The sequence below is a fragment of the Amblyomma americanum genome, chromosome 1 (genome assembly GCF_052857255.1).
Source record: "Amblyomma americanum isolate KBUSLIRL-KWMA chromosome 1, ASM5285725v1, whole genome shotgun sequence".
Lineage (NCBI taxonomy): Eukaryota > Metazoa > Arthropoda > Arachnida > Ixodida > Ixodidae > Amblyomma > Amblyomma americanum.
Window position 1 is genome coordinate 214388355 of NC_135497.1, and position 17238 is coordinate 214405592.

Below are 17238 nucleotides of genomic sequence, written 5' to 3' on the forward strand. Positions count from 1 at the left end.
ACTCCACACAATATATACTCCAAATATGAGTTGACCTCCCGATCAGCAGCCCTCACTAACCAAAAAAGACGCGGACTCCAAATACAGGTTGATGCTGCCCACTGTAGCCAAGGCAAGAAGGTGCATGCCTACAGCGTTTCCCATGGTATGGCACTGCGGCGTGCGTGCAGCTCAAAGCAACATGGCATAATTGACACGCCATCAATAGGAGGCAAATGAAGATCAAAGGCAATAAAGCGGCTCACTTTCCTGCCTTCCACACTTGCATGCGGCCTGCTTGGCTGACTAGCCTGGTAAATGGTAAATCGAACTGCCTACGGTTCTGTAGTTTCGAATTCCAGCTTGCGAGCAGACTTCCGGCAACCACTGAGCAGACTTCTGGTAACGCACCAGAAATCTGCTTTCACGCTACCTACTACTTGTTTGAGAAAGCAGCCACCAGCTTGAGTGAGCCGTGTACACGGCGCACAGTGCAAATTTCTGTTAGCAGAACCAACTTGCATACAAATTAACGATTTTTTGTTATGCCCCCAAAAAATAGGTAATATATATGTCTAACTGACAAAGATGTGCTGCAGTGACCAAGTAACCATAAAGGGACACTGAGGACAAATTGAAGTTGGCCTGCATCGATAGACTATGGCATCCTAACAAAAAAAAACACTCACCAAAAACAGAGCTTTTATAAAATAGAAAAGCCTCTTTGGTGTTGAATCAGAACGGACGTGGAGATGGCGCAAAGAAAAACTGAATCATCGTCGGGGTCAGCTCGGGGGTCCTTGATAGAAGCACGAGACAAACAGTCGGCATCACTGTGCCTCCTTCCAGAGTTATAGACGATGGTGACATCGAATTCCTGAAGTCGAAGGCTCCAGCGTGCAAGCCGTCCCGAGGGATCCTTAAGGTTCGCCAGCCAACACAGCGAGTGGTGGTCACTGACGACCCTGAAAGGGCGGCCATATAAGTACGGGCGAAATTTGGTCACTGCCCACACAATGGCCAGGCATTCTTTTTCGGTGGTGGAATAGTTTGCCTCAGATTGTGACAAGGTGCGGCTCGCGTATGCGATTACACGTTCGAGACCTTCCTGCCACTGCACAAGGACCGCACCGAGGCCGATGTTGCTGGCGTCTGTGTGCAGTTCAGTGGCGGTCGACTCGTAGAAGTGTCCAAGGATGGGCGTACTTTGGAGACTAGTTCGGAGGTCTTCAAAGGCCTTCTGTTGCTCCAGGCCCCAGAAGAACGGTTCGGACTCTTTCGTGAGGCGGGTGAGGGGCTCAGCAATCTGGGAGAATTTCTGCACAAAACGCCGATAATAGGCGCAGAGACCCAGAAAGCGGCGCATGCTTCGCTTATCGGTGGGCACAGGAAAAGTAGCCACGGCGGCTGTCTTATCGGGGTCGCACTCACTTCAGCACTCACGATGTGGTCCAGAAACTTCAACTCTTCGAAAGCGAAGTGACACTTTTCGGGCTTCAGGGAAAGACCGGCTGACCGAATTGCTTCGAACACAGCGCGCAGGCATCTCAGGTGCTCTTCGAACGTATCCGAGAAGATGACAACGTCATCCAAGTACACGAGACAAGACTGCCATTTCAGATCAGCAAGAACGGTATCCATCATCCGCTGGAAGGTTGCAGGAGCTGAGCACAGGCCAAAAGGGAGCACCCAAAATTCGTACAGACCGTCCGGTGTAATAAAGGCGGCCTTTTCCCGGTCGCGTTTGTCCACCTTGATTTGCCAATAGCTGCTGCGTAAATCTAGCAATGAGAAGTACTTGGCATCTTTTTGGTTACAGGCGCGAAAACAGACACAACAGAATAGTCTGGATCGGCGTGGCGCAGCCAATCCAGGGAGTCATCAATGCGCGGCAGAGGATAAACATCCTTTTCTGTGACTTTGTTTAAACGTCGGTAATCAACGCAGAACCGTAGGGTTCCATCCTTCTTTGCTACTAGAACAACAGGCGACGCCCACGGGCTCGTCGACGGCTGTATCACGTCGTCCTGGAGCATTTCTTGAATTTGGCGGCGAATGGCATCACGCTCCTTTGAAGAGATCCGGTAAGGCGGCTGACATAATGGCCGCTGGTTGGCGTCGACTATAATTCGGTGCTTTGTGAGCGGTGTCTGCCTAACCTTAGAGGTCGAGGCAAAGCAGTCACATAAAGACTGGATAACGCTTTCGAGGCAGCGTTTCTGATTAAACAGGAGGTTCGAGTTCACGTCAGTTTTTATGGGAGTGGTCGGTGCCTCCACTGATGCCAAGGCTTCGGACATAGCGTGCTGTCCCGCGAATTCCCCGAGTTCTTCGAAATACGCAATAACTGTTCTGCCAGGCAAACACTGATGTTCACAGCCAAAATTGGCTACCAAGAGCTCGGTTCGGCCATTGGTCAGTTCAACAATTCCGCGAGCAACACAGACTTGCCGAGCAAGGAGCAGCGACATGTTGGTTTCAGCGATGCCACGAGTTTCAGTGATGCTGTTGCAATCTACGGTAACAAACATGCTAGCTCTTGACGGGATTAATACGTGGTCGTCAAAGACGCGTAACTTAGTCCCGCCTGGCTCGGGATCGCCGTCAACAGGGGGTTGAGTGGAAAATGACACGAGCAGCTCCTGAAGGTTGATGACGGCACCGTACTCCCGAAGGAAATCCAAACCAAGTATCAGGTCTTTGGAGCACTCGGGCAGCACAGCAAAGCAACCAGGGAAAGTAGCACCGCGGATCTGGATTCGTGACGTGCAGACGCCAATTGGCGTAACCACATGGCCGCCGGCGGTGCGGATCTGTGGTCCAGACCAGGGGGTCAGAACCTTTCTGACGGCCGTGGCTAACCGACTGCTCATTACAGAAAAATCAGCGCCGGCATCCACAAGAGTGGTCACATCGCGATTATCAGCGATTACTGGGATTTCGGCAGACACCAGTCAGTCACAGCACGTCGTTGTCATTTAGGTCGTCGGGTGAGGTCGTCGTCGGTCGGATCGTAGCCGTGAATCGTCAGGTGGAGGCTCTTGACTTGATGCAATAGCGGTGGCCCTACCCCCAGGGGACGCCGTCTTCAGTTTTCCCGATGTGGGGATGCGCCTGTGAACTGGCTAGAAAAAGACGGGCAGCTTGGCAAAGAAAAGTGCCTATGGGATGGCGACCGGGACTGGCGTCGCCACGAGGTCGTTGGCTGCACGTTATCAGACAGATACTGCTCGATGTCCCGTGGCCGTTCTCCGTAGCGTGGTCGAGGTGCGTCAGGTGAAAACCCCCTTAAGCCCATTCTGTGGTAGGGGCAGTGGCAGAGGATGTGGCCGGGCTCCCCGCAGTGGTAGCAGAGTGGCCTATTGTTTGGCGCACGCCAAACGCGCGCTTTGCTCATGGTGGACAGGGGCTCCTGTGGTACGACGGGTGCAGCTGCAGTTGGGTACCACAGTGAAGGCACAGGAGTGACGGGGGAAAAGACTTCTCACTGGCTCAGGACGACTTTGTAGTGCTTGACTGTATGTCATCACATAGGGCGCTGGCTGCGGAGCTGGTGGCAAATGACCAGCTCGCCGGACTTCATCTCGGACCACGTCCGGTATGGCAGCGACGCTGGCCTGTGGAGCTTCGAAGCGAAGTTTCTTGAGTTCTTCGCGCACCAGGCTCCTCACAAGCTGAAGCTCCTCAGTGGGTAGCGACGTGGGCGTACAGTGGTGAGTGGCTGCTACACTAGCCTGACGGCCGTAGTGCGCGCCCCGTTCTTGCAGAGAATGCTCCATGCTTGTTGCCTCCTTGGCAAAGTCGGCCACCGTTCTTGGCGGGTCACGTACCAGTCCGGCAAACAATTGCTCTTTGACGCCGCGCATTAGGTGGCATACCTTCTTGTCCTCAGGCACAGCAGGGTCGGCATGATTGAAGAGTCCCGTCAAGTCCTCGATGAACATGGCGACGCTCTCGTTCGCCTGCTGTGACCTCGATTGCAAGGTGATTTCAGCCTTCTCCTTTCGTTCGGTGGTGTTGAACGTGGCTAAGAGCTCTCGGCGAAAGATCTCCCAGTAAGTGAAGGAAGCTTCGTGGTTCTCATACCACGTCTTGGCAGAGTCCTGTAGTGCGAAGTACACGTTCCGCAATTTGCGCTCGCCGTCCCACTCGTTGAAGCCCGCCACACAGTCAAAGCTGGCGAACCAGTCTTCGACGTCCTCAAACCTCTCACCGTGGAATGATGGGGGTAACCGAGGTGTGTGAAGGACGAACGGCGGGGCATTCCTGGAAAGTTGACTTGTCTGGCTAGCCGTAGCGGACGTCATGGCCCTTGCTGATCTTGCGAGTTGACCGAACTCTGTTTGTAGGCCTCGCAGGAAGCGGCTCGCCTTGTGGACTGGTGTTGTAGCCATGCGTTGAGAACTGACATCAAGAGTGTCCTCGAGGTCAGCGTACATAGACCGTTACCCAGCGGCTCCAACAAATATGTCACCGAGAAACGGTTGACGTACGCAGGGCTTGTTTACTTGTACGTGCAAGACGCTGTTGGAACGTGCAAGGCAGCAGGCAGCTCGAGAGATGAAGATGAGGAGGCATCATGCCCCGAGATGGCTCAAGGCTTGCCAACTGCCAGGTAATACAGTTTAGCCGCTATACGGCGCCACTATAGGAGTCAGTAGTGTGGCAATACGTTGTCACTAGTCTGCGCATTCTACTGTGAGTGAATGTGGAGAGATGGACGTCCACCTCGAACAGCGTGCAAACATAACATTCTCTGTGAAGCTTGGCAAGACAGCCACACAGACGTACGAGCTCCTTCATGATGCTTACAGCAAAGAGACATTATCGCGTGCACGAGTTTTCGTGTGGCACAAAAGGTTCGTTTAAAAGAGAACGCCGGTGGAAGACGACACAAGGCAGGGGCAGCCTTCAACTGCACGGAATGAAAACAACGTGGCTCGGATCAGGGAAATCGTACAGCAAGACCGCACCATTACAGTCCGCATGCTATCAGATGCTCTCGACATTAGTAAAACAACATGCCACCAAATTTTGCGTGAGAACTTGGGGAAATGAAAGCTGAATGCCAGACTTGTGCCCCACTCCCTCACACAGGACCAGGACACGCGGGCATCAGTGAGCACTGATTTGCTCTCCGAGGCAGAGAAGGATGCTGCATTCGTCGACAGCATCATTGCTGAAGACGAAACATGGTGTTTTCAATACGATCCTCAAACAAAGAGGCAGAGCACCGAATGGAGGTGCACAAGATCTCCGGCGTCGGGAAAAATTCGGCGACAGAAGACCACAACAAAGATGATGCTGATAGTTTTTTTCGATGCCTGAGGTGTCAGACACCACGAGTTCGTCCCACAAGGGCAGATGGTGGATCAGGAGTTTTATACCCTCGTGCTTAAACACATGCGTGATGCACTGCGATGCCGTCGCCCTGACTTATGGGCATCTGGACAATGGAGCCTTCTCCACGATAACGCAAGGCTGCACATTGCTCTCAGCGTGACAAAATTTCTCGCCAAGCACAGCATCACTGTACTTCCCCATCCGCCATACTCGCCTGGCCTCTCCCCATGCGATTTTTTCCTGTTTCCTCGTGTGAAGAGAGCCCTAAAAGGTCTCTGGATGGGGAGCATGGAGGCCATTCAAGACGCCAAAAGAAGCGTTTTCCAACTGTTTCCAGGACCTCAAGAAACGTTGGAAGCTGTGTATAGACTGAAAGGGAGACTATCTTGAAGGGGTGCTGCACAAATGATTTCAATGTTAAACGCAATTTTTTTAATGCACTCAGTCTCGGAACTTTACGCACAAAGGTTGTACATAAATTTGGTTTTTTGTTTCATATTGCTTGTACCTGCACACTTGGTTACTTGCACATGATACATTTGCTGACTAGATACATGACTTGGTTTGGTTTGGCTTTCAGGGTTTAACGTCCCAAAGAGGCTCAGGCTATGCGAGAGCAGTAGTGGAGGGCTGCGGAAAATTCTGGCCACCTGGGTTTCTTTAACGTGCACCGATGTCGCACTATACACGGGTCTCTAGCATTTCACTTCCATCTAAATGCGACCACTGCAACCGGGATCAAATCTAACGTCTTTCGGGTCAGCAGCCGAGCAAAATAACCGCTGAGCCACCATGGCTGCCAGTTCAGCTTCAACGAAGTTTTCGCAAGTAAGCAGCCATTTTTTTTTTTCTGTGCATTCAAATACGCCCACAGAGTTTGATATCTTTTGTTTCACCAGAAACAGCTGCTGAGGTCACTCTGCACTTTTAGTGGTGCCACTGGCATTCAGAGAGGAATCGGAAATGATGTGCGGACATGCACGCTTAGCAATACGATCCGGTGCACAACTGCCTGCAACGTTTTTGCCATGGCTTGGATTCCGCGTATGCAGCCCGTGGTTGTTGGCGCGAGGTGGCTTTCAGCTGGCCTGCTTTTTCGCTCACTTCGCTGATGAAAATGTGACGAAACTCAGTTGCATGCTCATTTCCATGTGAAGTTACTGTGTCAGTGGTAACAGGTAACAATGTTAGACCTTCAATGCAGAGTATGTTAGGCCTAGTGACACCAGGCAAGTGGTGGGTAACTAGACTGCTGTCGCCCACTGTGCCGGCGGTCCGGCACGTTGTTGCAGGTTACGCGAAGCTTGCTCAGTGTCACTAGGTGCTTAGATTCCCATGTGCACGTGACGTGAGTGCATGCATGCTCCGTCGACGACTAAACGCCTTCAGGCAACACTGTCTTGGTAAAAACTCTTGCAGGACGAGAACAGAGGGGAGCCATATGGTAAAAGAAAAACAGTAATTTTGGTAGCCAGTGTAGCGGGTGTGTTTATTATGCGAATATGACCATTGTTCAAGATTCCCATAGTACCACAAAAATCATACCAGGGTCATTCCATGCCAAACATCCCAGACGTTGCGCTCGACCATCTCCAATTTGTTCCAAGAAAATTCACGGACACTTATCCCAATGTGTGTAATAAAAGCCCGGCATATTTTTGCCGAAAAAAATTTATTCGAATGGTAAGCGCAATTTGAACATTTTAGAAAAGGCGAGAAACCAGGCACTGCTCAATAATTAATAAAAATTGAATATTTTAGAATACACTGCACAATTTTTTCAATGACATGTACACAGATTCTGCCTTCCGATGTAATTCTGAGTATGCAGCTTTATATAGCATAAATATTTTTTAAAAATGGAAAGAAATCGTTAAAATGTTGTACTTTTGTCGTTTTTTTTTTAAATGTGAACTTCCTCTCGGATATTCAGAAAAATCCATTTTGCTCCTCTAGATGTGTAGTATCTATAACAAATGTTACAGGTGACGAAACTGCGAATATAGAAGTAAAAAAAAAATACTGACGTTGCAAAAAAGTGCGTTTTGAGCTAAAAAAATGCCAGTAAATTTCACCCTGAGGTGGTCCTATTAAAAATACAAACAATAGCGGGTTACGTAGAACAGTCCATTGCCGTGCATCTCGGAAATTTTAATCAAAGTAATTTTTGTTTTAAGCGAGAAAAGAATTTTTGAATTAGAGTTCTCATGCCGCAAGCTGCGTCGTGTCTTAATGCCTCTCACCGCAGAGCACGACACATGGCATGGCACGATCCTTATGGCCAGATAACCACTTCAGTTTGCCGTCGCTTGCTGTCATGCATTTTCAGGGATAGAGCTAAAGAAGATGTCGCGTGACGTTCGGGGGGTGGTATGCAATAAACAAGATCGTTTTCGCTTTTGAAGGTCGAAGCTTGAACAGACCCGCTTTGGTGCGGAAGCAAAGAGAAGAAAAACGAGGGTATTCAGCGTGCTGTCTCACATGGACCACGAGGATGGAACAAACAGCCAGCCCTAATTGCAGTGCAGACGTATCACGAGTGTTTTATTTTGTAGTGCTAGCTACATTATGCTAGCATTTCAAGCCTTCAGCATGGCGGTGCCGTGGCTACCGTGGTGGTGCCGTTGGTCACATAGGTTGGTCACGTGGTGCGGAGCAGCAGCTGCTGCCGGCGGCGCGGCGCGCAACAGCTACAAAAGCTGTGCACAGGCGCCGTGTCAAGTGGGACGATGATGAAAAAGGAACGCCCAGCAAAACGGAGCGGCGAAAGACTGACTTTGCAATTCGACTGAGCGAGTTTCACTTGGCGAGAGCTATCGCATCACTCCATGTTTAACCAGAGCTAAACCACAGCCAATTTTTTTATCCGAATAAGATTGCGGAGCGCACATGACGGTACGAAGTGCGCACCGCTGCGGTGAGTAACCCGAGACTCGCTGGTGGTGAGCGTAACCCGCTAGTGCGTAGGCGCGTCGCTCGCATGAAGGTGCTTCACCAGCCAGGAGGCTCGTCTACAGTTGCAGTCGAGTCGTTGCTAAGGACGGAAGTTATTTTCTTCTCATGGAGGAACTAGGCCCATCTAGCAGTTTTGCGGGTCCTGCGGATGTCGGTGCAGGTAAGTAAGGAAGTCTTAATGTTTGGTTTTGCCAAACTAAAGTGATAGTATGCATTACTTAAATTTAGGTCTACGTATTCTGTTAGCATTTACTTCTGCATTATCTTTTTTTGTTTTACTTTTTCAGTGAGACCACAAAAAAAAACGCTGCTCGCTTTAGAATAAAGGCTCCTTCGTGGCATATGAGACACAGATGGGCACAAATTAACCAGTGCAAACAACTATTTAAAGGGAAATGCAGTTACATTACACACCCGAGTTGTGGAGTCCTATCTGAATTGTGTAAAACTTGCATGTGTCAGACATTATGAGTTAAGGTGTTTTCATAGATGCGCATGGATTTCTGCTTCGTTTGTAGAAACCGAACTTCCTCTGTGCTCGCTTGGTCCAAGTGGGTGCCACAAGCTAACACAGACCAAGAAATGTTCCATCATCATTTATGAAAAACTGACAGACACACACAAGCGACTTCTTTCTCTGTGCTCAGGGCGCCCACAAGAAGACATCAGTACTGTGTGTGCTCATCACTATCAAGTTTTCCTCAAGAAATATTCATCACTGATTGCATCTAAGTGGTGTTCTAACCCCTTCTTTAAACACAAAAAGAACTACTGTGGAACCAACCAGATAACATTAGCTCTGGCAGACGCACACCCTAATTTCAATCTTATTCCTGGTAGCCGACTTTGCCAGGCATGCTGGCAGCATTGCTTCAACTTGAAGAAGGGTGGTATCGGCGGCGCACCTCATCAGGCTTGCGATGCCCAGTGCGAGCATAATGACGTAGTGGTAGCATTGGAGGCTTGCAACGAGGCCCTTGTAGCCATTGGAGAAAGCCCCCTTCAACAAAAACGTGGGAAACCTATGCGCAAAAGAAGGTTCGAAAGCTTAAAGCGAATGCGGAAAAAAGGATTTTCAAATCATTAGGACTGCACCACAAATCAAGCCTCCAGCGTGACCAGAGCGAAGATTTTGTTCTGAGCGATTATGTGAAGATTATGCAAGATGTCAAAGAGAGGTTTGGCCTGGAAGAAAGTTGAGAAACACGAATACAACTTCTTACGTTGGCTGCCTCGTCTTGGTCTCGGCGAAAGATAATGGACTTTTTCGGGGCCTCCAAATGGCAATTGCGTCAAGCTCTGAACATGAGAACAGAAGTTGGCATATTAGGCACCCCACCAAAATGTAGAGGCCGCCCGGTGAGTGAAGAGGTCAAGGCGTCCATCATCAATTTTTATGAAGATGACGCTGTTTCGTGCTGTCTTCCAGGATAGAAGGACATGCTAAAGGGTCATCAGAAGCACCTCTTGCTGCTAAATCTCAAGGAAATGCATGAGGAGTGAAAAAAAAGTTCTGACTTAAGGTGCGGCTTCTCGACATTTGCGAGTCTCTGACCTTCACATTGCGTCTTAGCTGGAGGGAGCGGCACTCACACAGTTTGTGTGTGCATGCAGCACCAAAACTTAAAGCTAATGATACAGGCTGCGGGTTTAAAGGAAAGTGCCGAAGAACTTCTAGCCACTTCTGTATGTGAACTGGGCAAAGAGGAGTGCATGATTGGAGCGTGTGCCAAATGTCCGGGAACCAACTGTGCAGATACTTTGCTCCGCAGCGCTCCAGTTCTCGACTCGGAAAAACAAACTGCGTCCAAGTGCAACAGTGGGTTGGCGGGGTGCGTTGCCAACTTGAGACAATTATACTCACACCAGACCAGTTGTGTGAAAAATTCTTAGATATGCTTAAGGAGCTGAAGGCCCACCCTTTGTAAGCAAACAGCAGGCGTGCTATTTGCGGGAGCTGAAACAGCAGATCTTGACACATGAGGCAATAGTCCTCATGGACTTCGCCGAAACTGATTATTTGTTGTGCACGACGCTCCACAATCCTATCACTGGGTGAATACTCAGAGCTCGGTACACCCTGTTGTAATTTACCTTCGTGGGCACGAAGACACCACAGAAATTTCTGTAAAATCTTTCAGCTTTATTTCTGATTGTCTAGACCATGACACGGTGGCCGTTTCTGTATTTAAGAATGAAGTAATTAGGATACTGAAGGAAGACTTTCCACAAATTTCAAATATTCATCACTTCTCTGAGGGAACATCATCGCAGTACAAGAAAAGAATTTCGCAAACCTCTGTCAACACGAAAACGACTTTGGCATTTGCGCTGAGTGGAATTTTTTGCAAGCTCCCACGGAAAGAGTGCTTGTGATGGAGTTGGGGGCACCGTGAAGTGTTTAGCAGCAAGGGCGAGCCTTCAAAGCCCCTACAACAACCAAATCATGACACCCTATCAGTTATTTACCTGGTCCAAAAATAACATCAAAGGCATTGTGATCCTTTGGGTGCCAAAAGAAATGGTTCAAGAGAAATGAATTCAACTCGCTCGAAGATTCCGTTCAGTGGTTCCTGTCAAAGGAACACGGAGTTTTCATTACTTCAAGCCAACATAACCTTTCAGGCTGCGAGCTGGCCTTACGTCCTACTCATGTACAGAAGAATTTGTAGTTGTAAAGCCCATTTCTGTGCTGGAATATTAAGGCAGAAATAGCACCAATTAAACCAAATGAAACCAAGACATCACATAGAAAACAATTGGGCATGAGCCTCTGACGGCCGCAAGGGTAAGGTACCACGTGGTGCTGCTGCGTCGCGGATTGCTTCAACAGCGGATCGTTCTGGTCATATCCAGATCGGCGTCTCAGAAGGTATTATGCCGGTGCTTACGTCTGTCATGGCGCTGACAAAAATGACTTACTGCGAGAGGACCACACCGAACAACTAACTGACTGGAGTATGTCCCGTCCTGGCAGCGTTAAGAAAATATTTTCTCTCGCATACCTGTTAAGACTAATCAAAGTTCACATGCTTGCCTGCAGTGCAAACCTCACTTGAGAACAAGACCTCTGCGTTTCTTCTGGACACAGTGTTGTGCTCTGTGGCGGAGAGGCGTTAAGACACGGCGCGAGAGCTCTAATTCAAAAATTCTTTTCTCGCTTAAAACAAAAATTACTTCGATTAGAATTTCCGAGATGCAAGGCAATGGACTGTTCTATGTAACCCGCTATTGTTTGTATTTTTAATAGGACCACCTCGGGGTGAAATTTACTGGCATTTTTTTAGTTCAAAACGCACTTTTTCGCAACTTTAGTATTTTTTTTACTTGTATGCTCGCAGTTTCGTCACCTGTAACATTTGTTATACAGTCAAAACTCGATTTAACGAAACCCGATTTAACGAAAATCTCGATTTAACGAAAATCTCGATTTAACGAAGGTATCCTAATTCCCCCTCAGACGCCCATAGGGTTCAATGCTTTGACTAACCCGAAATAACGAAACCGATTCCGTGATCTGTCCCGATTTAACGAACCTTTTTTCGAGAAATAAAGGTGAAAAAGTGTTAGTTTTTGGTCTATTTTGTAGACAGCACCCCAAAATTTATTGATTGCGAGTCAGCGGTAACAGCGCGGAGCATCTTCATCCCGTCGCTTTTTTCAAACTGCGCGGCGCAAAACGAGTTTTAATTTTGAGTCGAGCTCACGAGATGGCGCCAGCAGTAAAAAAGTTTCGTGCCACATTTCATAGATGGCGCTGTTGCAGTTCGCGTGTTTTTTTGTGTGTGTGTTTGTGTGTTGTGCTCTGTGTTCGCTCTTGTGCGGATTTTCCCGTGCCTTTGAACGCACGTCTTTGTCAAGCTCAGCTTGTTAGGCCTCCATCAGTCTAGCCTTGCTATCGTGAACGCGGACGTGGTGTGTGCGAGCAAGCGCGCCGCTAACCCTCCTGACTAGCAGATGGAGCCCTGCAAGAAACGAAAAAGGCTTACCCTGGACGAGAAAGCGGACATAATTCGTGCTGTGACAAGTGGACAGCAGAAATGTGACGTGGCTGCATCACATGGCATTCCAGCGAGTACTCTCTCCACAATATTGAAAGGGAAAGATGACATCCTCCGCGCCACTTCGTCGGGGAATCTCTCGCGCAAAAAAACGATGAAGGCCACTCCTCAAAGCAAAATGGAAGAGGCCCTCTTCGCCTGGTTTATGGATTTGCGGGCGAAGAATAGTATTCCCGTGAGTGGAGACCTGCTCCAACAAAAAGCTCGCTCTTTCGCGTGCTTGCTGAGCGACAACGAGTTCAAGGCAAGTCCCGGCTGGCTGTCGCGCTTCAAAGAACGACACGGCATCGTCGGGAAAGTACTTAGCGGTGAAGCGAGAAGCGTAAGCATGGCTGTAGTCGGCGACTGGCAGTCTGAAAACGTGCCCGACATTCTGGGAAAATATGCCCCCAGCGACGTCTACAACGCCGACGAGAGCAGTCTATTCTACCAAATGCTGCCTAAAAAAACACTCGCCCTGAAGGGGCAGGCGTGCCACGGCGGCAAACACAGCAAACAAAGGCTGACTCTTTTGCTGTGCGTCAACATGGACGGCACCGACAAACGAGACCCGCTTGTCATCGGAAAGAGTGCGAGGCCGCGCTGTTTTAAAGGCACCAAAAAGCTTCCTGTGAAGTATGTACGTTGCCAATTCAAAGGCGTGGATGTCGCGTGCCATTTTCGCTACATGGCTGAAGGAATTTGACAGCGACATGTGTCGCCAGAAAAGGAAAGTGTGCCTGTTGCTGGATAACTGCACGGCCCACTACGTTGCAGAGGTCGAGCTGACCAGCGTGGAGCTCCGCTACTTCCCCCCAAACGCAACGTCCGTGGTTCAGCCCTTGGATCAAGGGATAATTAATAGCGTGAAGTGCGCATACAAGCCTCGAGTCGTCGACAGGGTTCTCCTCAACCTGGAGCTGAAGCGCGAGACGAAAATAGATATTTTTATGGCGGTTGAGAAGGTGGCGGCGGCTTGGAGAGCATTGAGGCCGTCGATAATTGTCAACTGCTTCAGGACTGCCGGTTTCGGTACACTAGGCCCCGAAACTGCCGAAGCTGGTCCGGACTGCGCGAGCGCCGTGCACGAGGATGAAGATGCCTGGGAACACCTTCGCTCAGTGGATGAAGTGCCCACAGGCATAAGTTTCTCAGACTACGTGAACGCCGACGCAAACGCAGTCACAACGGAAGTTTTGACTGATGCCGATATGTTGCGGCTTGTAGGAAGCGTGGAGGGAGTGACGGCTGAAGACGCTGCCGACGACCCTGCAGGTGCCGAAGCTCCCGTGCCGACACCAGGTCAGGTGATGGATGCTCTCGATCTGCTGCGACATTTTGCCGGCGCACACGAGGGGACGGAAGACGCGCTGGACGCACTTCAGACCTACGAGAAATCGGTGCGGCCGTTGCTCACAAAGCGCACGCAGGCAAAGATCACCGACTTCTTTGGCGGAAAATAAATTTGTAGTCCCCTCGGGCCTTTGTTGTCGAGTAAGAATTTTTGCTGTTTCTTTTCATACGCGCTAGCGGCGCCGGTCGTGGTGTTGGCGCTACCCACTCGAAAGTAGCGTGGGGGGTCATGACGATGACCATACGGACCCCCAAAGATTGCGCTAGTTGTATGATTACCAACTTTGGCGCCAATTTGTCATTAGCTGTGTGGCTTGCCGTCCCGTCGGCGGTATTTAGGGAAGATTGTTGCGCCGCTAGCCGTACCGTCCTTTGGGTCGGTGCTACCAACGTGAATTCGTCCCGCGCGAGTGCGACGAAAAGTGAAAATGGTACGTGCTAACCGATACGACCGCGATAAGCTGGTACGGTTTATGCGGATGCAAAATGCATTATGTTCAATGGGTGCTCAGTCGGGGACTTGACTTTACTACTTTTAAAATGAAAGTACTGTTTAAGCGGGTACGTTTTAACGAGGTTTTACTGTAATCGAATGTACTGAATTATGTGCCCAAGAAATGCCTCATTCAATTTAACGAAGTTCTCGATTTAACGAAATAATTCACGGCTCCCCTCAACTTCGTTAAATCGAGTTTTAACTGTAGATACTAGACATCTAGAGGAACAAAAAGGATATTTCTGAATATCCGAGAGGAAGTTCCCAGACAAAAGTACAACATTTTAACAATTTCTTTAAATTTTTTTTAAAATACTTATGCTATATAAAGCTGCATACTCAGAATTACATCGAAAGGCAGAATCTGTGTACATGTCATTGAAAAAATTGTGCACTGTATTCTAAAATATTCAATATTCAATTTTTATTAATTATTGAGCAGTGCCTAGTTTCTCGCTGTTTCTAAAATGTTCAAATTACGCTTACCATGGGAATAAATTTTTTTCGGAAAAAATATGCCGGGCTTTTATTACGCACATTGGGATAAGTGTCCGTGAATTTTCTTGAACAAATTGGAGATGGTCGAGCGCAACGTCTGGGACATTTGGCGTGGAATGACCTACCACGGTGCTCACTTTGAAACAATGGAACACCAAAGGCAAAAGATTTTTGGAAATAAACGTTTATACGTCAATGTTGCTTACAATTTTCATGCAGCTCACCAATATGTTTATGGTATTACACAAGCCATTTACAAAACTAAAAGGCACCCCAGAAAAATAAAACCAGCATGTTGATATTGATTTACAGATTTGCAAATAAGGCCAATTTTGCAGTTAACTCAGCTTTTTTACCCCTGCCGCCAAACAAAGAACTTTCCGCTAATGACAAAGTGTCTTTGATTTAGATATGATGAGCACAAGAAAACCTATACCTTCTTTTGAAGGAAGTGCAACTAAGCTTGTACCAGCACACTTCTACTATGGCAACAAGCTGGAGAACTACAAAGGCAAAGCATGAAACCCTAGATGTCTAAAATCTGTACAGGCCTCACTCACCTCCAAAGCCTGGAGAGCCGAATGCATTGCCAAAGCCCATGCCTTGCTGTTGTTGAGTGCTGCTCTGCGCCGCCAATCCCCCAAAAGTTGGACCTTCTACATTGCTGAACCTGTAACAGAAAGAAAAGAAAAAAAATGCATTAGTAGTTATTAGACCTGAAAAGTGACGGGACTCATCAGCAGCATGTCTGAAGCCTGAAATAGCAGGCATATCACCACTCGCAAATACAATGACAGAAATGGCAATACTTTTCACTCATGTTCAGAAAAGATGATAAAATTCGCACAGTACTTCACAGATGGAGTCTTTCCCAACATACAGTAGACTCCCATTAAGATCAAGCTGAAGGGGCCATGAAAATGTGTTCATCTTGTCAGCAGTTCAACTTAATAGGAGTGCCCCCAAAAAAGATATCTGAGCATGTTAGGTATGTCTAAATCTATGTCACATGAAAACATTAATCAAAATGGCCTTGCAGTGAGAAATTAATTGGTAATTAAGAATTTATTCCACTACACATAAGTGAGCTGAAGATTGAGGGCATAGGAAAAGGCTCGCATTATCCTACTAGAAAATTCCATTGGCCTAGTTTTCTTTTTGCGATGTTAGCACACACTGAACCTCAGGTGGTCAAAATTAATCCAGAGCCCTCCACTAGGGCATACCTCGAAGCCACTTGGCGCTTCAAAACGTTAAAGCCCATAATTTACAATTCATTTTCTCACTTCCGCTGTGGCCGCCATTTGTGTTTTTCTTCTTCCAATTTTTGCTTTCCCTCCAGCTAAAAGTGCACCGAAGGTGCCACTTTGCTAGCTGTGTGTGTCCCTCGCGCCATCCAGAACGTAGCTGTTAACTCTATGAGCAGACGCACCATGCGCCTTTCCATCCATCGCAGGCAACGCTACCACACCACTGATATCAGGCCATCTTTGCGATGAGCTGCGCTAACGCGTGTTGCAGTAACCATCTGACGCTCACGTTGGCTGCCACGGACATGGTGAAAACAGCGATAGCTGTCGTTCTGGTAAACTGTTTTCCACGCCACACTGCTGTAATGCGGGGAAGCCACCCTAGCTGGTGTTTGACTTCCCATCGCTGCATGCTGGCGGTGCTGTGCGGGGGAAGCCAACCCTAACTGGCGTCTGGCACTCAGTTTTTTGTGGCTTCTAGAATTGCCGTCAGTGCCTTTGAAACAGCGCTAAAACCCTGGAAATGGTAACTGCCTACTCTCTGGTAAAAGCCACTGAGTTGCTGCCCCTTCACTGACCAAATTGCGCTGTTCTTTTGCGTGCGACAAAATTTTATATTATGAATTTCGGATATATCGAACTATTTTATGATTTTTTATACCTGTTTATATAATAGGGTTCAACTGTAGCCTGATGTACTAATTGAATTTTCATGGTAATAATGTTTTCCTTGATAAATCTACAAAATTTTACATTTCTACAAAAAAAAAGGGGGGGACCAGTAGCAACGAAATACTGGGTTTATGTGTTTATGGGCGTTTGACATCCCGAAGTGACTCAGGCTATGAGGAACGCTGAAGTGAAGGGCTCCGGAAATTTCAACGACCTGGGGTTCTTTAACGTGCTTTGACATCGCACAGTACACGGCCCTCTAGCATTTCGCCTCCATCGAAATGCGACCGTAGCAGCCGGGATCGAACTGGCGTCTTTCGACAAGGTGGCGGCAACAGGCAACCAGATACTAAAAAGTTCAGAAATTTCTTTTGACTTTTACTCTTTATTTAGGTATTTGAGCATTTAATGCATACAACATTAAAAGTAAAATACTGAATTAAATGCCACACCAAATCACATTATTATCATGAATGTGAACACATTTTAATTGTCATGACTGCGACATGCAGCATTGTCTATTACCGACGGCAAACATTTGAGCAGGGTTCTCACAGAAAATTTGGCTTTAAATTAAAGGAGAATTGCAGAATTTCAAGGATACAAAGGGGCAGAGGCAACAATCAAGACGGGCAAGAAATCTTTTTTGGAT

At 48.1% G+C, this 17238-nt stretch overlaps 1 protein-coding gene across 1 annotated transcript in view; it reads right to left on the reverse strand.

Moving 5' to 3' along the window:
• The window catches only part of LOC144114600 (uncharacterized), a 200596-nt gene that overhangs the window by 13424 nt on the left and 169934 nt on the right, over window positions 1–17238 (reverse strand). Inside the window, 1 exon segment of the mRNA XM_077648452.1 lies at window positions 15225–15334. Within this exon segment, the coding sequence (XP_077504578.1) occupies window positions 15225–15334 (110 nt within the window).